General features: G+C 39.2%; 1 protein-coding gene across 1 annotated transcript in view; it reads right to left on the bottom strand.

Moving 5' to 3' along the window:
- PRKCE (protein kinase C epsilon) overlaps positions 1 to 18,076 on the bottom strand; it is a 308,151-nt gene that overhangs the window by 193,654 nt on the left and 96,421 nt on the right. Inside the window, exon 2 of the mRNA XM_068425548.1 lies at positions 3,610 to 3,673. Coding sequence (XP_068281649.1) covers positions 3,610 to 3,673 — 64 coding nt within the window. The remainder of the gene's footprint in view (positions 1 to 3,609; positions 3,674 to 18,076) is intronic.

Raw genomic sequence — 18,076 nt, 5'->3', positions numbered from 1 at the left:
AAAGACAGCAACTCAACTCTTCTTTCTACAGTTCCACATAAAACACCTGATGCTGATATTGATATCTAAGAATGGCTCTCAACAAGTGTGTCTCAATGGGACGAGGAGGGGCAGAAGTACCCTCCCTCCCTTTGTACTCTGCCATATTTCTATCTGTTACGTACACCTAAGCCACACAAGTGATGAAAGTCCATGAATGATTCAGGTTAGAGGAGGGAGAAGGAGGAAGAGAAATTGTGTACTTTTGTTGAGGAAGTCAGCTTATAACAATGAACTCTTTGCATTGTTTTGCCATGCAAGCGCAAACAGTGCAAAGGGATAAGCAATCTGGCAGCTGGGACTAAGGGACAACTGAATTTTAAGAGGTATATGGTAACAACATCTTCTGTCAATATTACGTAAAAGTTTACTAAAACTATTGAGAATATACTACTACTGAGAATGTTTCTTCTTTATCCACTGTTTAGGATTTTATACGTAAACTTTCAATTTATACAGCAATTTATTCCCATAAGGGCTCACTTGCAAAATTAGGACTTTTGCCCCTTAGAGGCAATTTAATAGAGGACAAAGCTCTCTGCCCATATTAATGGATTCAACTAATCTTAAGTCAATTATACCAAAACAGAATTTGGATATCTATCTAAAAAATCTTTTAGAAGTGCCAAATAACTGAAGTTACATTCCTGATTGCTGATAATTAGAAACTTGCATATATCACACAGAAGAAACAAGTCCAATTTTCAGTACACAGAATTACAAGATAATACTGGTTGGCAACTATATACTACTTCTCAATGGCTGAGATTTTTTTAATGCCTATTTTTTTTTAAAAATACTGCTGAGAAACATGCAACATGATGCTTCCTCCAGTTAAAACTGTTGCTACAGGTATTTTTATTCTCATAAATTGGCAATTTTTTCCCCTCCAGAATCCAAGCTGAAATAGTGATACCCATTTACACAGCATTAAGAGAATGCTACGTATTCTGTTGCTATTCACAATGAAGACTGGAGTTCAAAAACAAGATCCTGGTTAACAAATTAGGTCAAGAGTAGCAATCATCTCAACCAACCCTAGCCACTCAGAAGTCATGGATTTAGTCTAACCTTAATCTTACATTCCTCTCATAGTCAACAAATGGCTGAGAGGCCGAGAGAATTGGGGCTGTTCAGCCTGGAGAAGAGAAGGCTCTGGGGAGACCTTCTAGCAGCCTTCCAGTACCTGAAGGGGGACTACAGGAAAGCAGGAGAAGGGCTTTTTACAAGGGCATGTAGTGACAGGACGAGGGGGAATGGTTTTAAACTGAAAGAGGGTAGATTTAGATTAGATATTAGGAAGAAATTCTTGACTGTGAGGGTGGTGAGACACTGGAACAGGTTGCCCAGAGAAGTTGTGGCTGCCCCCTCCCTGGCAGTGTTTAAGGCCAGATTGGATGGGGCTTTGAGCAACCTGGTCTAGTGAAAAGGTGTCCCTGCCTGTGGCAGGGGGGTTGGAACTAGATGATCTTTAAGGTCCAACCCAAACCATTCTATGATTCTATGAAATACAGATCAACTACAGTGAACTGCCCCATTGAAATGCATAAAATACACACCAGATGTACTCTATTTACATACATATTTTTATATTTAAATATACATAGACCAAATTAAATAGGCATTTTTGAAACATGTAGAATAAGTTACTTTCCATGTGGTTTAAGTGTTTCTGTTCACTACAGAAGGATGCGTACAGTTGTTATGTTAAACTAGGTGCTTCGCTAAGACAGTTAAAGTTTTAGGAGACTCATCTAAAAGTAGCTAGGCCTCAGCCCCAATAAAGCAGTCTAAATATACGATTTCATAACTTCGCTAACAAAACACCATAAAAATCGTTTATGAACTGTTTTACAAGCCTGGTCCAATTTCCCTTGTGAGGAAAACCATAACTTTCCTAAAGAATTTTGCAATAGTTTTACACGGCTATTTAATTGTATGGGAAAGCTCTAAAACTATACAAGTTCTATTGCATTTTCTAAGCACACCAACCTCTACAGGGTTCTACCAAATTCACCCTAACGAAAGCCTCTTGGTCTTCCCAAGGGCTTCCCGTAAGACAGCATTTCATAAGCTGTTTTCCCTCAGTGCCCTGTCTCCATTCAAGTGCTCCCCTTCAACACTAATGTAGCGGCACAAATTCTAGTTCTGCAAATTTCTTTCTGAGCACCTTTCAAGTGTCACAGGGTAATGTACCACATAATACAGGAGGCATTACCATCTCCATTTTTTCCTTTTCCTGTATGAAAGGTTATAGAGTTTTAAAGAACTTCTAAACAACAAAACACCATTCTCCCTGTCCTTTGACAGTCCGACACAACTGAATGCATCTTGTGATGGAATAGTAACACTACGTCCGTCTGGGTATCAATTAACTATCAACGGAAGGTCGGAAGAACATCTACCTGTCCTATGACATAACCACACCAATGCCTTTAACCACATTTTAGTTCCATCATTGGCCTGTCAATTAGCAAGATACATGGAAACTACTATTAAACTGATATTTTCTTCGATATGCAGGAAGAAAAAAAGGCAGAGTATATCTTCTGTGGGTACAAAATTTGGCTATAAGGCAAAGTTTAAATAATAGTTTGCTTTGTTTTTAAAATTCAGGATTTAGAGCAATATGTGTTTTTGCAAGCTACTGTTAGTAATTGGTCAGAGCACAGCAATTAATTACAAAGAACAGAAATATAAACATGTTCTTCCGCTGTTTCTCAACTATGCCAAGAAAATAATTTCATTTCATAGCATTTTCTGTTTCAGCTCCTGTCGGGGTTTATGTGAATCTTCTTTATGTACTGTGAACCAACGATAACTTCGTTTATCTGAGCTCTATGAGCTACTGGGGAAAGCTGATCAGTGGACACCATTTAAAATGATCAAACACAAACCAGTCATCTAGACCATTTCAGCAGGTCAAGCTGTCATCGAGAGCATGACTAAGATACACAGATTTGCTTCTTCATAAATTCTCTTATTCCCACCATAAACCATCTGACTCTGTTCCCACTTAACAGCAGAAAAATACCTTAAGAATTTAATAAATATTTCTCTTCCATCTTTCTTTGTTTTTTTTTCCCCAACATGTAACTGCTGTGTCATAAAAACTAAACCACCTCTTATCATTACAATGTTTTCGTCATTACTTTACTTGAAAAAGAAAACATTTAGTGGAAAAAAACCAAATATCAGAATAATTTTAGAAGTAAATAAACTCTTCCCCCCCACCTTTTGACATCTTATCATTTCTACCTACGTAATGGCTAGCATTCTTCCAAAAATAAGAATTTGGAAGTTTCTTCTGGAAATTAATACTATTAAACTAGTCTCATTTCATTACTGTCCTTTTAGCTGGTATTGTTACCACTGGTGATTAACAGGGTAAGATGAACTGCAACTGCTCATTGACTCACAGGCAGATACATCAAAATGTGTTCACTTTAACTACATCTCATACAGATTTAAGAGGATATTGGCACAGCACCTCCTCTAATACTTCCATTGCAGAGGCTCTTGGAAGATTCCATTCATGAAAGAATAAAATAAAATACTGAAGGTCCCTACCTTCGCCTGATGATCCTGAAAGGTCTATGATGACATACACTCTCCCTTCTGGCTCCAAGTCAATCTGCAATCAAGAAGACAATTAGAAGAAAACTTAGAATGGCTCCCAAAGCAAGTGACTGCATAAGCAGGAAACAAAGTTTCCAAAACTCGTGAAGCCAAGGTGCAGGCAGGACACATGGGCAGGTCTATGGTTCACTATCAACAGAGCCTCCTTTTGCAAAGAGGTGTTGAGGAGCCCGCACCTTCACTGAAGTAAAAAAGAAGTGTGTGCCCTTAGCACTTGGAATGCTCAAACCCAGTGAATTTTACAAATCAAATATTTAAAGCATTGTTCTGACATACATTTGCACCACTTTCCAAGGAGACAAGGAAGAAAGTTAAAAAGTGGTAGCATCGAATAACTTTTTTTACTGTAATTTATACCGAGCCCAGCTATGCAAATGTGAAAAACAACACTGTGACCTATTCAGATCCCAGCAAGACAGATCAGCTCCGGTCACAGAACGGGGTAAATGAACACACACAGCTCGTACGGCCGGTTAACACGTGTTTATAATACTCCCTTTGTATCCCCACTGGGAGAAAGAAATACATGCTTTATCCTCTTTTTCTGAAATACAAAATTTGTTTCTTTCTGCACCATTCTGGTAGATTTTAAGGAGTCTTTGCTCTTGTGGAGATCACTTTCACTCAGCATGAAATACAGGTGCTCAGTATCAAGCTGCTGTACTTCAAGATTTCATAGGCTGTGGGAATAAGCTCCTGTACGTTTAGGCACCACAATGAAGAGCTCACTACAAATCCTCCTATATTTTACCACACATTTCATCAGCAGCTCTAAATACTGCTGGATTTTACTATCTTAATGGTGCCCCACACATTACAGACAATTCTTGCAGCCCCCCCTCTCTCAAAAATTAAACTGTAACTAAACCAGTATGTAATCGATAGCTCTTACTGTCACATAGCAGTTGTCACACAATTTCAAAGACTGAGTGATGCAACATGGTGTACATTAATACTATATTCTCATTCTATTTATAAGTAAAGCACGCAGATAAAACTGCATGCCCACTGCCAGGGTGCCTGAAGGGGCCTTGTCTGCCAAAGCCCGCCCTGTGTTCCACCACCTCAGCCAGGAGCAGGCAGTCAGGGAGGCACCAGGGCAGCCCCAGCCCAGGGCATTGGGCACCTCCCTGGGGATGAGGGTGGGACAGGGCAAGGCCCAGGCCAGGCTGTGGGCCTGCAGGTGGGCCTGGCTCAGCAGGGCCCATGGCCAGGCAGGGCACGGCCGTGGGGAGCTGGAGACTGGCCCTGCTGCAGCGTTGCTGAGGCAGAGGCTGGCGACCTGGGGGGCTGACATGGGGTCCTGGGCTGTGGGTAGGGTGGGGGGAGCCCCAGGGGCCAGGTAAGGACATTGGGGCCTGTTGCTGGCCTCAGGGCCCTGACACCCACACAGTACTTGATGAGATCAGGCCTGCCGGGTACCAAACCCAGGTACAGAGGGCAGGTGAGGAAAGGGGAAAAGGAAATGTGCCCCCAAAAGCCCCTTCTTCCCTCAGGTAAAAGAGAGACAGGACCATGGGTCCTTGTCACTGCCAGATCAAACAGACACAGGGTGAAAAGAAAGGAATGTGCCTCATGGCTGGAGCCCAGCCAAGCCCTGCTCTCCACAGGCAGAAACCCCAGAACTTTCTTGACGCCTCTGCTACACCGAGGCAACTGCACACGGGTCTCGTGGCTGGGAACAGGCTACCTCACCTCCCATGCCGCCCCAGCTCTCCTCCTCCCGCACCACGCTACTCTGCCGCAACAGGTAATGGTGGGCCTTGCTTCACCGACATCCGCAAACGACACTGAGCTGCCTCCTAGGCCATGAGCGACATCAGGGTAAGGCACTAGGCCAGAATAAGATGGTAATCAGGACATCACCAATTCACACTAGTAACTTGGGAGACCACTCTGTTGGTCTTTGCAAATTAGCAATTAAATGAGGAAAGGAAGGAGACACCAAAAGGACCAGGCTGTTCCAGGCTTTGCCTGTCTATGTTCAGTGAGCAGCTCCACGGGGCCACCTTTTTTGTCCCCAGGTTTCTCTCATCACCTGACAGGACCTTTACAAGAGGGGCACCTCTGCTCTTCCCCTGTTTTGGGCCACAGCTGCTGAATGCATCAGGGTGACACAAGCTCCCTCCCTTCACAAACCAGCTTGTCACAAAAACGCTTCTGTGCCATTCAAGAGTGAGCTGGTAGAGGAGTTCACAGGTCCAGCTGATGTCATTGGACCAACGGATCAAGAAAATTATCTCAGCAGCTGTATTGTAAATAGACGAGGCAGGAAATAGGTGTTAGCAAGGCCAGGGGTTATTCAGAGGAGAGGAAAATGAAAGCCCGGTTGAGTGTTTTTCCACAAATAAAGTGTTGAATATTCAAGTAAAGACATTTTTAACAATTTCTGAACTGGCAGCATGAGTTTTGTGGGGGAGTTTTTTGGAGGTTTTTTGGTTTTAAATAAAGCTACTGATCTTGAAATATTGCTCCTCTTCCTTTGCAGTTTTTAAATAAAAAAATATTAGAAGATCAGAAGCACAGGTGCATGAATAGACTTTGATGTCTATGCTGAGGGAGGCTTTTGAAAAGCTGCTATAGCACTCAACAGATGGCTGTATTAAAGACAGGCATGTCTAATGCTCTCTTTGTATCAGCACTATATACTGTTTGGTTAAGCTTTCAGTAAAATACTTCATGCAGTTGAAATCCCAGTGTGTGCACACACATACAAAACCCCAACACCATCCCTGCAGAAGACTCCGGGCACCTAGAGGAGCTGGTGACCACCATCACAAAGTCTCTGGTCTGCTCATTTAAGTACAAACAGCATTGGAAGCAACTCAGGAAAAAGACTGGAGCACTGAATCCAAGTTTCCATTACCCATCAAGTGGGCTGTTTTCATGTACAGTTTATTAGAAATGCTGCTTACTGATTTTGATTCAGAATTTTTCTGATGCTTTAAACAGAATGAAGTATTTATAAGAGAGAGTCTTTTACAAAGAAAGCATTTTTCAGTCTTAAAATGCTCGAATAACAATAAGAATGAAATAGACATTCTTATTTTTAGATTTATAAAATACCCACATTTCATTCCAGTGCGTACCTACGCTGACAGTCTCAGTCACATGAATTAGTACTTTTCCCAGAAGCTGGCTGCTCAGCTGCCTCAGCTGGCCTTACATATAAAAAGAACCTCTCCCCCAAAAAAGCATAAACCCCCAAAATGATAGGAAACCCTTCTTTTCATCTTGGGTCTTTCATGTATCAAAGCAAGCACAGAATGAAGAGGACTGGTTCAATTCTAATTTTGCACAAAACATTTCTAATTTAATGCCTAGAAACATAATGGTATAAATACATCAAAAAACAGTCAGACTACTAGAATAAAAGCTATGTGCCTTTTCTTTCAATTTGCACATTAGAAGAAGGTAAAGACTATGCAACGTCATTTTACAAATAAGTAACAAAAGATGCGTACAGCACAAACTAAAGTTTCCACGAATTTTTTACCAAATGCCCAGAAGATATCACATGTGAAATGCCCTCAGACATATGTAACCAGAAACAGAATGACTGGCCAAATTCAGCTGAATATAACAGACATCCTTGAATGCAATGGAAATAGTCTGATCACAGCAGTTCTGATTCTGACCCTTCTCTTTGACTAAAAATACTTCTCTCTGAACGCAGCCAAGCATTTATACATACAGAGAGACGCTATAAGAAGATATCTAAAAAGACATGACTGTTTAAAAGGACAACAGGGAATGAGACAAGATGCAAACTAGGGATGGGACAGAGGAGTGGATACAAAAAGCGCTTTGCTGTAAGCAAGATACATTGCAAAATATATGCCTCACACATACCACTTCTCCACACGCAACAAAAGATGTAACAGCTATCACCGAGCAAAATGTTTAATCACCAGTGTTTTATCCTGTTACTGGCTCATGCTATTGCTGCGACTTTTGTTAAAATCCAGAGTTTTAGTAGGTGCAAGTAAGATTAATTGTAAAGGTACTTTAAACAACTTCTACATTGCTAAAATAATCCTTATGTGGCAATGTATTTAGATTAGTACAAAGATTGCTGGAAAGCAGAACAGATCTTGAAAAACTCCAGGCATGAATAAAGCGTATTAGTAGCCTGTTTCAGGGAACGAAAGGCAGCCATCCACAAAACCAGACATACTTTCAGAGGAAAAAACCCATGTTGAAACCATGGCCAAGTTTCAGCATATTGAAGGCATTTATATAGTTTCACAGTCATTAATGGATTTTATTTTCAACACCCTTCTGAGACAGTTCCCCATCTGTAAAATGAGATGCTCCCAAAGGCACAAGCTAGACTAAATGACTTGCCAGAAAGTCATACAAGAAGTACGGTTAAACAAGAACTGAACTCTGTTCTCTGGAGACCCAGGCTGCCCACTGGACCATTTCTCCTATTCCTCAGTCAAGCTTCACTTCATCAAGCTATACACAACCCGCCTTCCTGCAATATCAGAGACATCCAAGTACTTTTATTTTTTCCAAACAACTTTAATGGGCACATACCTAGGAGGCAATTTCCTTTCTTTTCCATTCAGTTAATACTCATCAGTAAAAACAATATCAAACAAAAAACTGCTTAAATATTTCTCTGCAGCATTTCCAAAGCATCACAGTTCTTGGGCAACTCTGAAGTAATGCAAAATTTAATCAAACTATGTAGAAGATTGTGAAAATAGTCCAGCTTTTCTTCAAGGTTTGCTTTTTGCAAGCGTTTAACTCCTAAGCGTTCTTCTGAAAAACAGAGTTCTAAGCTCATCTAGAAGCTTACCACTTTCCTCCTCTCAGGTGCAAGCTGTAAATCCCACCCTCAAAAATACGAAACAGGATTTTCCTGTTCCTCAAACAGGATTCTCTTAGACTAAGATTTTGTTAAGGAAACCACACACTATCTCTAATCCTATGGGGACGAGGAAGATTAGAATACGCTATGCAATTATTTGGGTTGCACTGATGCTTCATATTTGAATATGAAGAAGATTTTACATTCTTGATCACTGTACAGCCTGAATCATTCCATCAACATTTGGGGGTACTTTATTCATTCTAGCTGATAGCACCAGCACAGAGATTTTGCATGCCCTATGGAGGAAACCAAGACCTGTTGTAAACAAGTGAAAAACCCCTACCTTCAAGTGGCTCAGTGTTCCATTACCATAGGTTTTTATTTGATCATAACAGAGTCCATCAGCTACCTATGTTCCAACACAAAACCGTCACCTAAGATTCGGTGCATGGTACTCATTTAAACGCCAGCTTGTCTTTTGAGAGAAATTTAAGGATAGTCATTGACATAAATCTCAGATCTGGAATAAACAATGCCCAGACAAATGCATTTTCCGTAACTGAAGTTCCTAAGAGCACCAAGGTTGAGTAAGTTTTACTCTGATGTTCCTTAGCTAGACAGTATGCAAAATACAGCAAAAACCCTTCAACCACAAAGCTGTTTAGGATTTTGGCAATAGTATAAACCTAAATGGACTGTATAAGCAACAGAAACAGAAAGAATCAAATCATAAACCTGCTTTGCACCTCTTGTTGTGATGTTCTAGGATTATCTGATATTTGGATAGCTTAAAGTATAAACCTCCAAGCACATGATCTATCACTGCAGATGGTTATTTGAGTCATGTAGGACTTGAGAAGTCAGTATGTATTAACCCTTACTGAGCGCAGCATAATAAGGTTTCTCTTTGAACCATAACTTCTCCGAAAGGAGGAGGGAAGGGATTGTGTTTAAAGAGCTGATACCTGCAAAGGCCGGGGAGGTTACGTCTGCTGTTCTAAGGGGCATTTACTTTTCCAATTTTGATAAAATATTATTCAATGAAAATGCAGAAGGAAATCAGAACAGTTGTAATCTAATAGAAAATGACTGGAGATAGAGTCTGTGCTGGTCTTTTGTTCTTTAACCACAAGATTTTCCTACCTCAGTTTAAATAGCTAATAGACTACCTATTTTAATAGAAAAGAAAAAATTAATAGTGACACTTTTCAATATAGTTAAAATGACTGCAGACCAAGTCATGTAAAAACTTTCAAAAACGCTATCGTTATTGGAACAGAAGCAAACTCTTGACCAAAACAACAGCTAGAGGTAAGGTTAAACTTGCAAACTTCCCCCAGCATTCACACCTGAACCCCTAGCAAGCTCACCTAAAATGGATAGCTTTGCAATAGGCTCCGTAAGGTCAGCAAAATAGCTGAGATAACATTATTAAATAAAGTTATCTGAAAATTGACAGATTTCACATGTTACATCATTAATTACATGAGGTAAACTTGACTTTAAAGAAATTGCCCAGAAAACATGTTGAGAAAACTTCTCTAGAATCTCTGTTTACCTCCATGATTTTTTTCCCCCACAGCCTCTTGGCTCTTCTGGCCAAAGAAAGCAGGTCCCTTTCAGAGCCAGTGAACTGCCACAAAGTTCACAAATCTGCCTTTCATTATAAATGTTACATATTTGATTATTATAATTACAAAGAAACGTAACACAGCTTGCCGCATTGTAATTGACCACAATGATATACATAAAAGTTAAGAAATTTTGACCACAGGGGATTGTATCATTTATTTACTCATACTCAAAAGTCAACAAAAAGACATCAAACATCTTGCATGACCTACAGAAAAGATCAAACACTTTCCAGTGCCAGACACATGCACAGACATAATACAGAACAGAAGCAGCCAGGGAAAAACAAGATTCAGCTGAAATAACCACAGTATTCAGAAATCGAGTCTAACACAAGAATCCTTCCATTACTTAGTATAGCATATACTGATATTCAGTTACAGTGTCCTGAATCACATGATACAACTTTGATCTTCCATGATCTACTGTACCTAGAGGCCTCCCAGGCACCAACGGGGAACATTTTTGAATGCATGGTGACACACAAATGCACGTGTGTTTGTGCAGAAGCATGCACATCTACACACTCAGGAGTCACATACTCATTTTGTGTATTACAAGGAAGAACAACTTTTATGGACCACTTTACTGGGACTAGGGTGTTCTTGGTTCATATTGTGGTAGAGTCCAGAAAGTGAACTTGGACAGACAGCTGTATTTACATGCAACAAGACAGCATAGCAGTACAAATGGCTGCAAAGGCATCAAGCAGCATGACCACAGAAGCGTCACTGCACGAAAGCAAGTTTCTGACTCCCTGATCTGAAAAGATCACTTTCTTGAAAGCAGCAGGTGGTGAGAGTATGTATGGCACTAGGTATCACTGCCCCAGCACTCCCTAGAGATCCTCCTTTCACCTTTCCTCCATGTTGAGAGTATGTTATTAGAAAACTGTGTCTCTAACAGTTATATGCCCAAACTGGTTACGGTTTCTAAATACCCACAATCACAATTCATGAGAGGGAAATAAAACAATGAGAGAGAAATTTCTTCACAAGCGGAAAAAGAAGTCAATAACCTTAAGAGACGAGGCTGCCTAGACTAACCATTGAGGGCATTCTGCACTTGAACAGGTCAATGGAGACTCATACCAGTATGAGGGTTTCAGGCATGCGTGTGTGCTGTTTTGTTGGTTTATTCAACCCAGTACAGTTATTCTGACGATGCAAATGTCTTCTATTAGTACGGCTTATTCCCCTGCCTTCACAAGACTAAGTTACATAGTACATTTTCACTGCACTATAACTGTATCCACACTAGAAATGGTGGTTGCATTATTTTAGTAATAGTAATGAAGGTAAAGTACATTATTATTATCCATACAAGCCCAGAGAACATGAAGTACGACGTGTAAGAGCTGGGTTTGACTGAACGATGCTCAACTAGAGTTTTTGAGTGAAAGGACAGTAAAAGCACCTACAAAAGTCTGCATAGAGCCATTCACTTGAAACATCTGCTAAATATATTTCAAGAAAGAAAAGAAACTCGTCAGAACACTTTCCCAGGCAGATGGTTATTTGATTTAAGAATAAAGGAATTGCATCATGTGGTAAGATTTGACCTGTAATTTCATCACAAAGCTTTTCAAAATCTGTTCTTTAATGCACCAGTGCAGTGGCACTCTCCAAACCATCGGGAAATAATTAGCTGTCACAAAATATTTAACATACATTTATTGTCTTGGCTTATCAACATTTTTTAATGTCATGCTACAGAACTGCAAGCAGAAGGGAGGGGGGTTACCTATACACCTAGGAATAAAACGCTGACTAGAGAATCAGGATTGCAAGCATACATCATGGTTAGCTGATTACTACATGTTAAAAACTGATAAACGCTGTCAAATTATTTTACTACAGTACAATTTCAGATGACCACTTGCTCACACGCATAAGCCAAACTCCTAGTTGGCACATTTGTTCAGTCTCAGGAATCATCCAAACGTGATGATTTAACCACACAGATATTTGGAGTTTCTCCTAAATTGCAATAATATTTCCTCTGAGAAGACATCTTTGCAACACTTTGGACAATCATCATGAAATACGTATCTGCATAACAGTAAGTACATGGATAAGCAGAGGACCTTAGGATTGACTGGTCCTTTTCCTGGTCACATACAAGAATTTTGGTGCACTGCATATATTTTTCCTTATTTCCTAAGTAATTTCCCTATTTCCTTACTTCCCTTAAGTAAGACTTACTGTGTGAAGTCTTACAGATTAGGGTATCAAAGCAACACTACCTGTCTCCTGTAAAACATATGGTATTTTTCTTCTCTTTATGGTCAAAAAGCTCCTCTCTTGCACTCTCCTCTTGCCAGGTATACTCTGGGAAACTCAAGACAGTATGTAGTAGGAAAAACCCACACTGCATTACCGTACCAAGAATGAAGGAAATAGCTGTGCTGATTTTCAGACCTCAAAAATCAGGGAGATCAACAGCTGGAAGGTCCAAGACTGAGGTGGCATAAATTCAAATCCTTCCTAATGAAATAAAATAATTCCAAAGGCAGGATATAAATAAGTGCTAAGAAATGGTGATATTTAGATGATGGGAAGTTGCCCTTCAGTTTTTCACCTGTTAATCCTATTCTAGTCCTCTGTAAAAAAAGAAAGATTCTGGAACTTGCCTATTAACCAACAGTATTTTAAAATAAAAGTTAGGAACATTGATGACATTGTGGCTTGAGTAAAGCTCTCATGGAAGATCTCCCCAGCCCAACTATTAGAAAATAAATATACCTTACACAAAACCTCAGCACAAACTGGGCAGACAGATCAGCATTGATCTCAGACCCTTCCCACAAGAGGTTCACATGTTCAGTCTTTCAAATGCTACTGTGCAACACTTTTCAGTAACTTTCGAGAGAGGTCCTACTGGACTTAAAATCATCAGTTAGCCAGTTAGAAGAAAGCAACAGGGAACCAAATCCACTTTGGTTCACTTCTAGTTCAGGTTTAGCGGTAAGTAAAGCTGTACTGTCTTTGTTCCAGTTCGCAACAAAACTCGCATTTAAGCTTAGGTTCCATTCCAATTAAAAAAAAAAATTAAAACAACAACTAATGTTTATGAGTTTGAGTTCAGTTCAGCTCCCTGGGAAGAAAGAACGGCCTTTCTTATCTGAAAGGCAACCACATTAAATGTTCTCTCCATTTGTATTCACGATAGAAATTAATCCTCCATTAGGAAGGAAACAGCTTGATTCAATATGCTGCAAATGGACAAACTGTACTTCAATGACACTTGCTGGAACTTTTAAGTAGCTTGTTGATGTCTGACATCGACATCAGCTGTGAACCACAGTTCATCAGCAGAGAAGAAAAACTGGTAAATTCTTACTCTTCTCTTTTGCCCATTTGATTTAGATATGAATGAGATTTCCCTCCCCCCACACCCCCCAACTAAAGTGGTTGAAACTACAGAATATGCAGTTAAAACAGCCCTGGAGATGTGCCCAGAAGAGTCTCTGATCTCAGTAACTGGCTATGAATTACTAAGCTCTATCCCCCAAATTTCCAGAAAAGGAATAGTATCTTTTTTGAAGAAACACCTCTAGAAGCTATCAAGACTTGCCTGAAAATTCTCCAGCAACCAAGCTCTTTCTGTGCAAAAGTGGTCTTTTAACATGGCAAAACCCCTGTTTTACTTCGCAGTTAACTGAAGTGCACCCTTTGTGAAATTTCAGCCAATAATCAAGCTGTCCAACACCACTGAGACCTTTAAACATATAGTGCAGTGACCGACTGCAGTTTTTGTCTCAAGTCTTGCCTTGGTGCCCGATGCCAAAGAAGAACATCATAGGGCTGAACTCTTAACTACCAAGACTGCCAAGCTGCTCTAGGCAGTGCCAAAGCGCACGAACTCTATGGACTACCACTACCAGGTAAGAAACAAAGAACACTACTCCAGTTAGGCAGAACTTAAGAAAGCTGATGAAATAACATAATACAGAGACCAAAATACCTTCTACTATAAATGCAAGTGAATGAGAAGAACAAAGGACCTTGGGAAGAGAGGCAATCATGGGAACATACAGAGCCAGAAATTAAATATACAGCTTAGGAGTGGCATGACGTTGTCACAAGCAAACAAGAGGAAGCAAAATAACATTTCAAGAACAAAGCTGTGCTAAAATCACTCTAAAAATGCTGAATTTTATTTTGGAAACAGAGCCATACTCTACTTCTTTAAACCTCATTCTCAAATCTTAGAATGCTTCTCATTACTATTTCAGCTGTCCTGCTATGTCAAAAGACCGGGTTTTTTTTTTCCCCTAACATAAGGGCTAAGCTTTTTAAAAGTCATAAAGAAGTTTAGAACAGTTTTTAAATCAATACACCAAAAACATGATAACTTAAGAGGTTTTATTATTCATCCAGAGAGTTGCAAGGTTGTAATTTTAAAAAATAAGATGTCTCTGTTTAGATATCCTTGTAATTGATCATTTTTAGTAATTTTAATGCAATTTTTAAAAATGTCTCTTACTTTTCCGTTCAGGTTCACCACAGATACCCCTCTATTTTTTGATGAAAGAAATTGGAAATACAAGCAAAAAAAGAACAGTCACCTTATAGAATTATCTAAATTTGTTTATTGAAAGGGGAGGAGATTGCAAAAATATCACAAAAATATTTATTTCCTAGTTCAAAAAAAAATAATTCTTTAGCAAGCACCGAGATGAAAGCATGAATACACAGGCTTCAAGAACTACAAATAAACATTATTCTGCTGGGTTATGAAGATGGAAGGAAAAAGTATGTTCTACACAAATATTCTCTATGTCCTTTCACATATGTATCTGTAACCTGAGCTGCTTTACAACAAACACTGACATTACAATAAACAAACATTACATGATATACAAAACACAATAGTAAAACAGAATTGGCATCAAGCGTTTAAACAAAAGTATCCTTCCTGGAAATAGCTCTCCTACTTAACAGCCTGCCAAGAATTGCATCAATTCAGAGACTTTGTTCAAGTTATACTAACTGTTAAGTTTTAAAGAAATGTGAAAGAAGAAAGAAGAAAACAGAATTAAGAAAATAAAATACAAGTTACTTGCAAAAGTATCTTTGCTTTTTTTTAAAAAATACCTTTTAAAATGTTTGTTCAGTTTAGAATGAAAGACTTCATTCCCTTCACACTACGTGACATACACAACTGCAAGCAGTATTTACAGAAATTGGCTGCCACGCAGATACGTTTGTCTTTTTCCATACTGAGCACACACACACACAGAGCCCACGCAGAATGATGCTGTATCTGCATCGACCCCTCTGAGCCCCCCCGACTTCTCTGTCCATCACCCTTTCCACATTGGGGTTTTAAGTAAGGATGTCTGTAACAGACTGGGAACTGGATGCACCCCTCAAGTCTGAGTCCAATATCTAAACAGCAACATCATTCTCGTTTCCTGAAGGAAAAGGTAATTTCTAAAAACTTGTATTAGATAAACATTTTGCCAGTAAATGTGGCAGTTTCAATGACATAAAATTATTCAAATGAGTTATGTTCAATCATTCAATCCCTGAATGAAGTAAATTCAGAAATACCACCAAAACATTTAACTTTTTTTTTTTCAGTTTCTTGAACAAATACGCAGAATTGGCAAAAAATACCTCAAAAATTTGACAGCAAATGTTGCCCCCAATGCTATCTTATGTGCCTTTCTAAAAAAATTGCCAAAGGAACCAGCTTTTTTACTTCCAGAAGAAAACATCTTTGGAACATTCTCTCTTTGGTTCTGTTTGGTTTCTTTTTTCCTTTAGAAAGTGTTACAATGAGGTCTTTAGATACCATTTAATAGTGTCAAGGGTTTTTTTAAACATAGTTTTTGTCTTGCTCTGATGATGTTTTACCCTCTGTTTAATTATCAGATTAGAAAGATTAATGAAGCCAATTCTGTTACCAAAATGGCTATCCTGAGGACTACAATTATCTGTGATTCACTTGGACTTCCTCTGCAGCTTTAGCCATAACAAACCCAGAGCAACTCTGAGACTCCCGTCAGCTACAAAACACTTTGTTAACAGAAAAACAAAACAGAAAACTGCTATAGTCCATGCTACCCACATTTAAATGCGAAAAGGAAAATCAAGTAAAATAAAATTTAGTAGCTTGACATATGCTGCCAAGCAACCTATATTCCATAAAACAGATAGTCCATAACGTAACATCTTGAATACAGAGATTACAGAAAAGGAAATGGCAAAAATAGCCACTACTATTATTACTGTTCCTGAAAAGTTAGACAGTGGAGTCCACCAGCCAGAAATGGCACATGAGGAATAGATACATCTTCAAAACTCCCTAAGAACAAACACGTTGTAGTGTATGCTGCATTAACTGACATTTTTCCTTAACATTTATTTTCATTTACTGCAGCGTTTTAAACTGAATCACATGTGGAGTTCTCAGATACTATATACGAGTTTGACACAAAAGATGCTCGGTAAACCTTTTTAAAAATCTCTCTTTCGGACATCCATGCAAGCTTTCCAGTATTTCCTGGTTTTAAGAAAAAAAAAAATCAACAAAAATTCCCCCCCACACTTAGCCTGCCTTGTATTGTAGCAATTTGGTTGTTCCTCTTTTAGTCCATAATGAAAAAGGAAATGCAGTTATTTACATGTGCATTTGGATTTTGTTCTTTGAAAAAACTGATTATAAGTCAAACTTTTTTTTAATACAAGAGTATTTAGGTAATTTCTTTGTAAGAGGTTAGGTTAGTTTTTACACAGCCAAATAGTGTAACCATTACCTACATTGGAGTTTGTGGGTTCTAGGCATGCTGCCACATTAGTAGATTTATTTGAACCGCTAAATTCTGACTAGGAGCAATCAGTCATTATTGTAGCCTACTGACAAACCTGCACATACTCCTGCTATGGTGCACCTATCACTTCCCAAAAGCAAGTAACCTTATCCCTTGATTTACAGAAAAAATCTCTATTTGGGTTTTACAGCATGAGGCTTTGTAATTCTAATTCCACACAGAGAAGGCAGAGGTGTCTTGCAGCAAGTCTATCCAGCCTTCAGTAAACTTTTTGTCTCAATTTCCAATCAGTTTTTAAGCAGTTGACCACCCATAATCCTCCTATGTACAGTCTACAGAAAAAGGAGGAATAATTTCACACCTGGGGGAAGTGTCACGAAAAATCTGTCATCTGCAAGGAGCATGGAGGCAGGCAGAATAGGCTTCTTCAGGAATGCATCTAAGTTTTGGATACCCTTGCTCCTCATTTCTCCATCTCTGGTTGGCCTACGACTTCCATAAGTGCTATCCCACACAGCTTGCAGAAATCTCCACCTTGGACAGCCTTATAATCAAAACTTAAGTCTTATCCAAGTTTGTTTCAAAACTCTCTCTCCAGTCTTAACCTGCAAAAACTCATCTTAAAAGGTGATCTAAAATGGGAACTAAATATTTAAATTTTTCACTAGAAGTGTAGAAACAGTTCCCAAAGATCTGCCTGACCAGAGTAGCAGCAATAGTCCCTTTACTCCAGAGACCTCAAGGACAGAAGTGGAAGGACATCGCCTTTGTATTACGGAAGAAAGGTTTTGAGTGTGTGGGTTTGGGGTTTTTTGTTTGGTTGTTTGTTTTTTTTGTTTTGTTTTGTCCTTTTTTTTTTTTTAATGCAGTGTTTTTATCTTCCTTGTAATAAAGATGAAAATGATTCATGCACAAGTATGACCTTGTTAACCGTCCAGGCAACCCCCCTTTAAGTAAGCCTCTCTGGGGAATCCTATAGATCTCCATGATGTCTGTGTAATATTGCAGAGTGAGAGTTTTGGACTGTTTCCATTTCTGATTCTCTGACCCTGTCCAATCTGTTGCTTGTGGCTCAGTCAAATATGTTGCATTTTAACTTTTCCCAGGAGTCTACACAGTTTCCCTTTTGGGTTGTTTCACATTTCATTCTCTGCAAAGCAGCT

The sequence above is a fragment of the Nyctibius grandis genome, chromosome 1, assembly GCF_013368605.1.
Source record: "Nyctibius grandis isolate bNycGra1 chromosome 1, bNycGra1.pri, whole genome shotgun sequence".
Classification (NCBI taxonomy): Eukaryota; Metazoa; Chordata; class Aves; order Nyctibiiformes; family Nyctibiidae; genus Nyctibius; species Nyctibius grandis.
The sequence above is the reverse complement of the archived record's forward strand: the minus strand, read 5'-3'. Positions and strand labels throughout refer to the sequence as shown.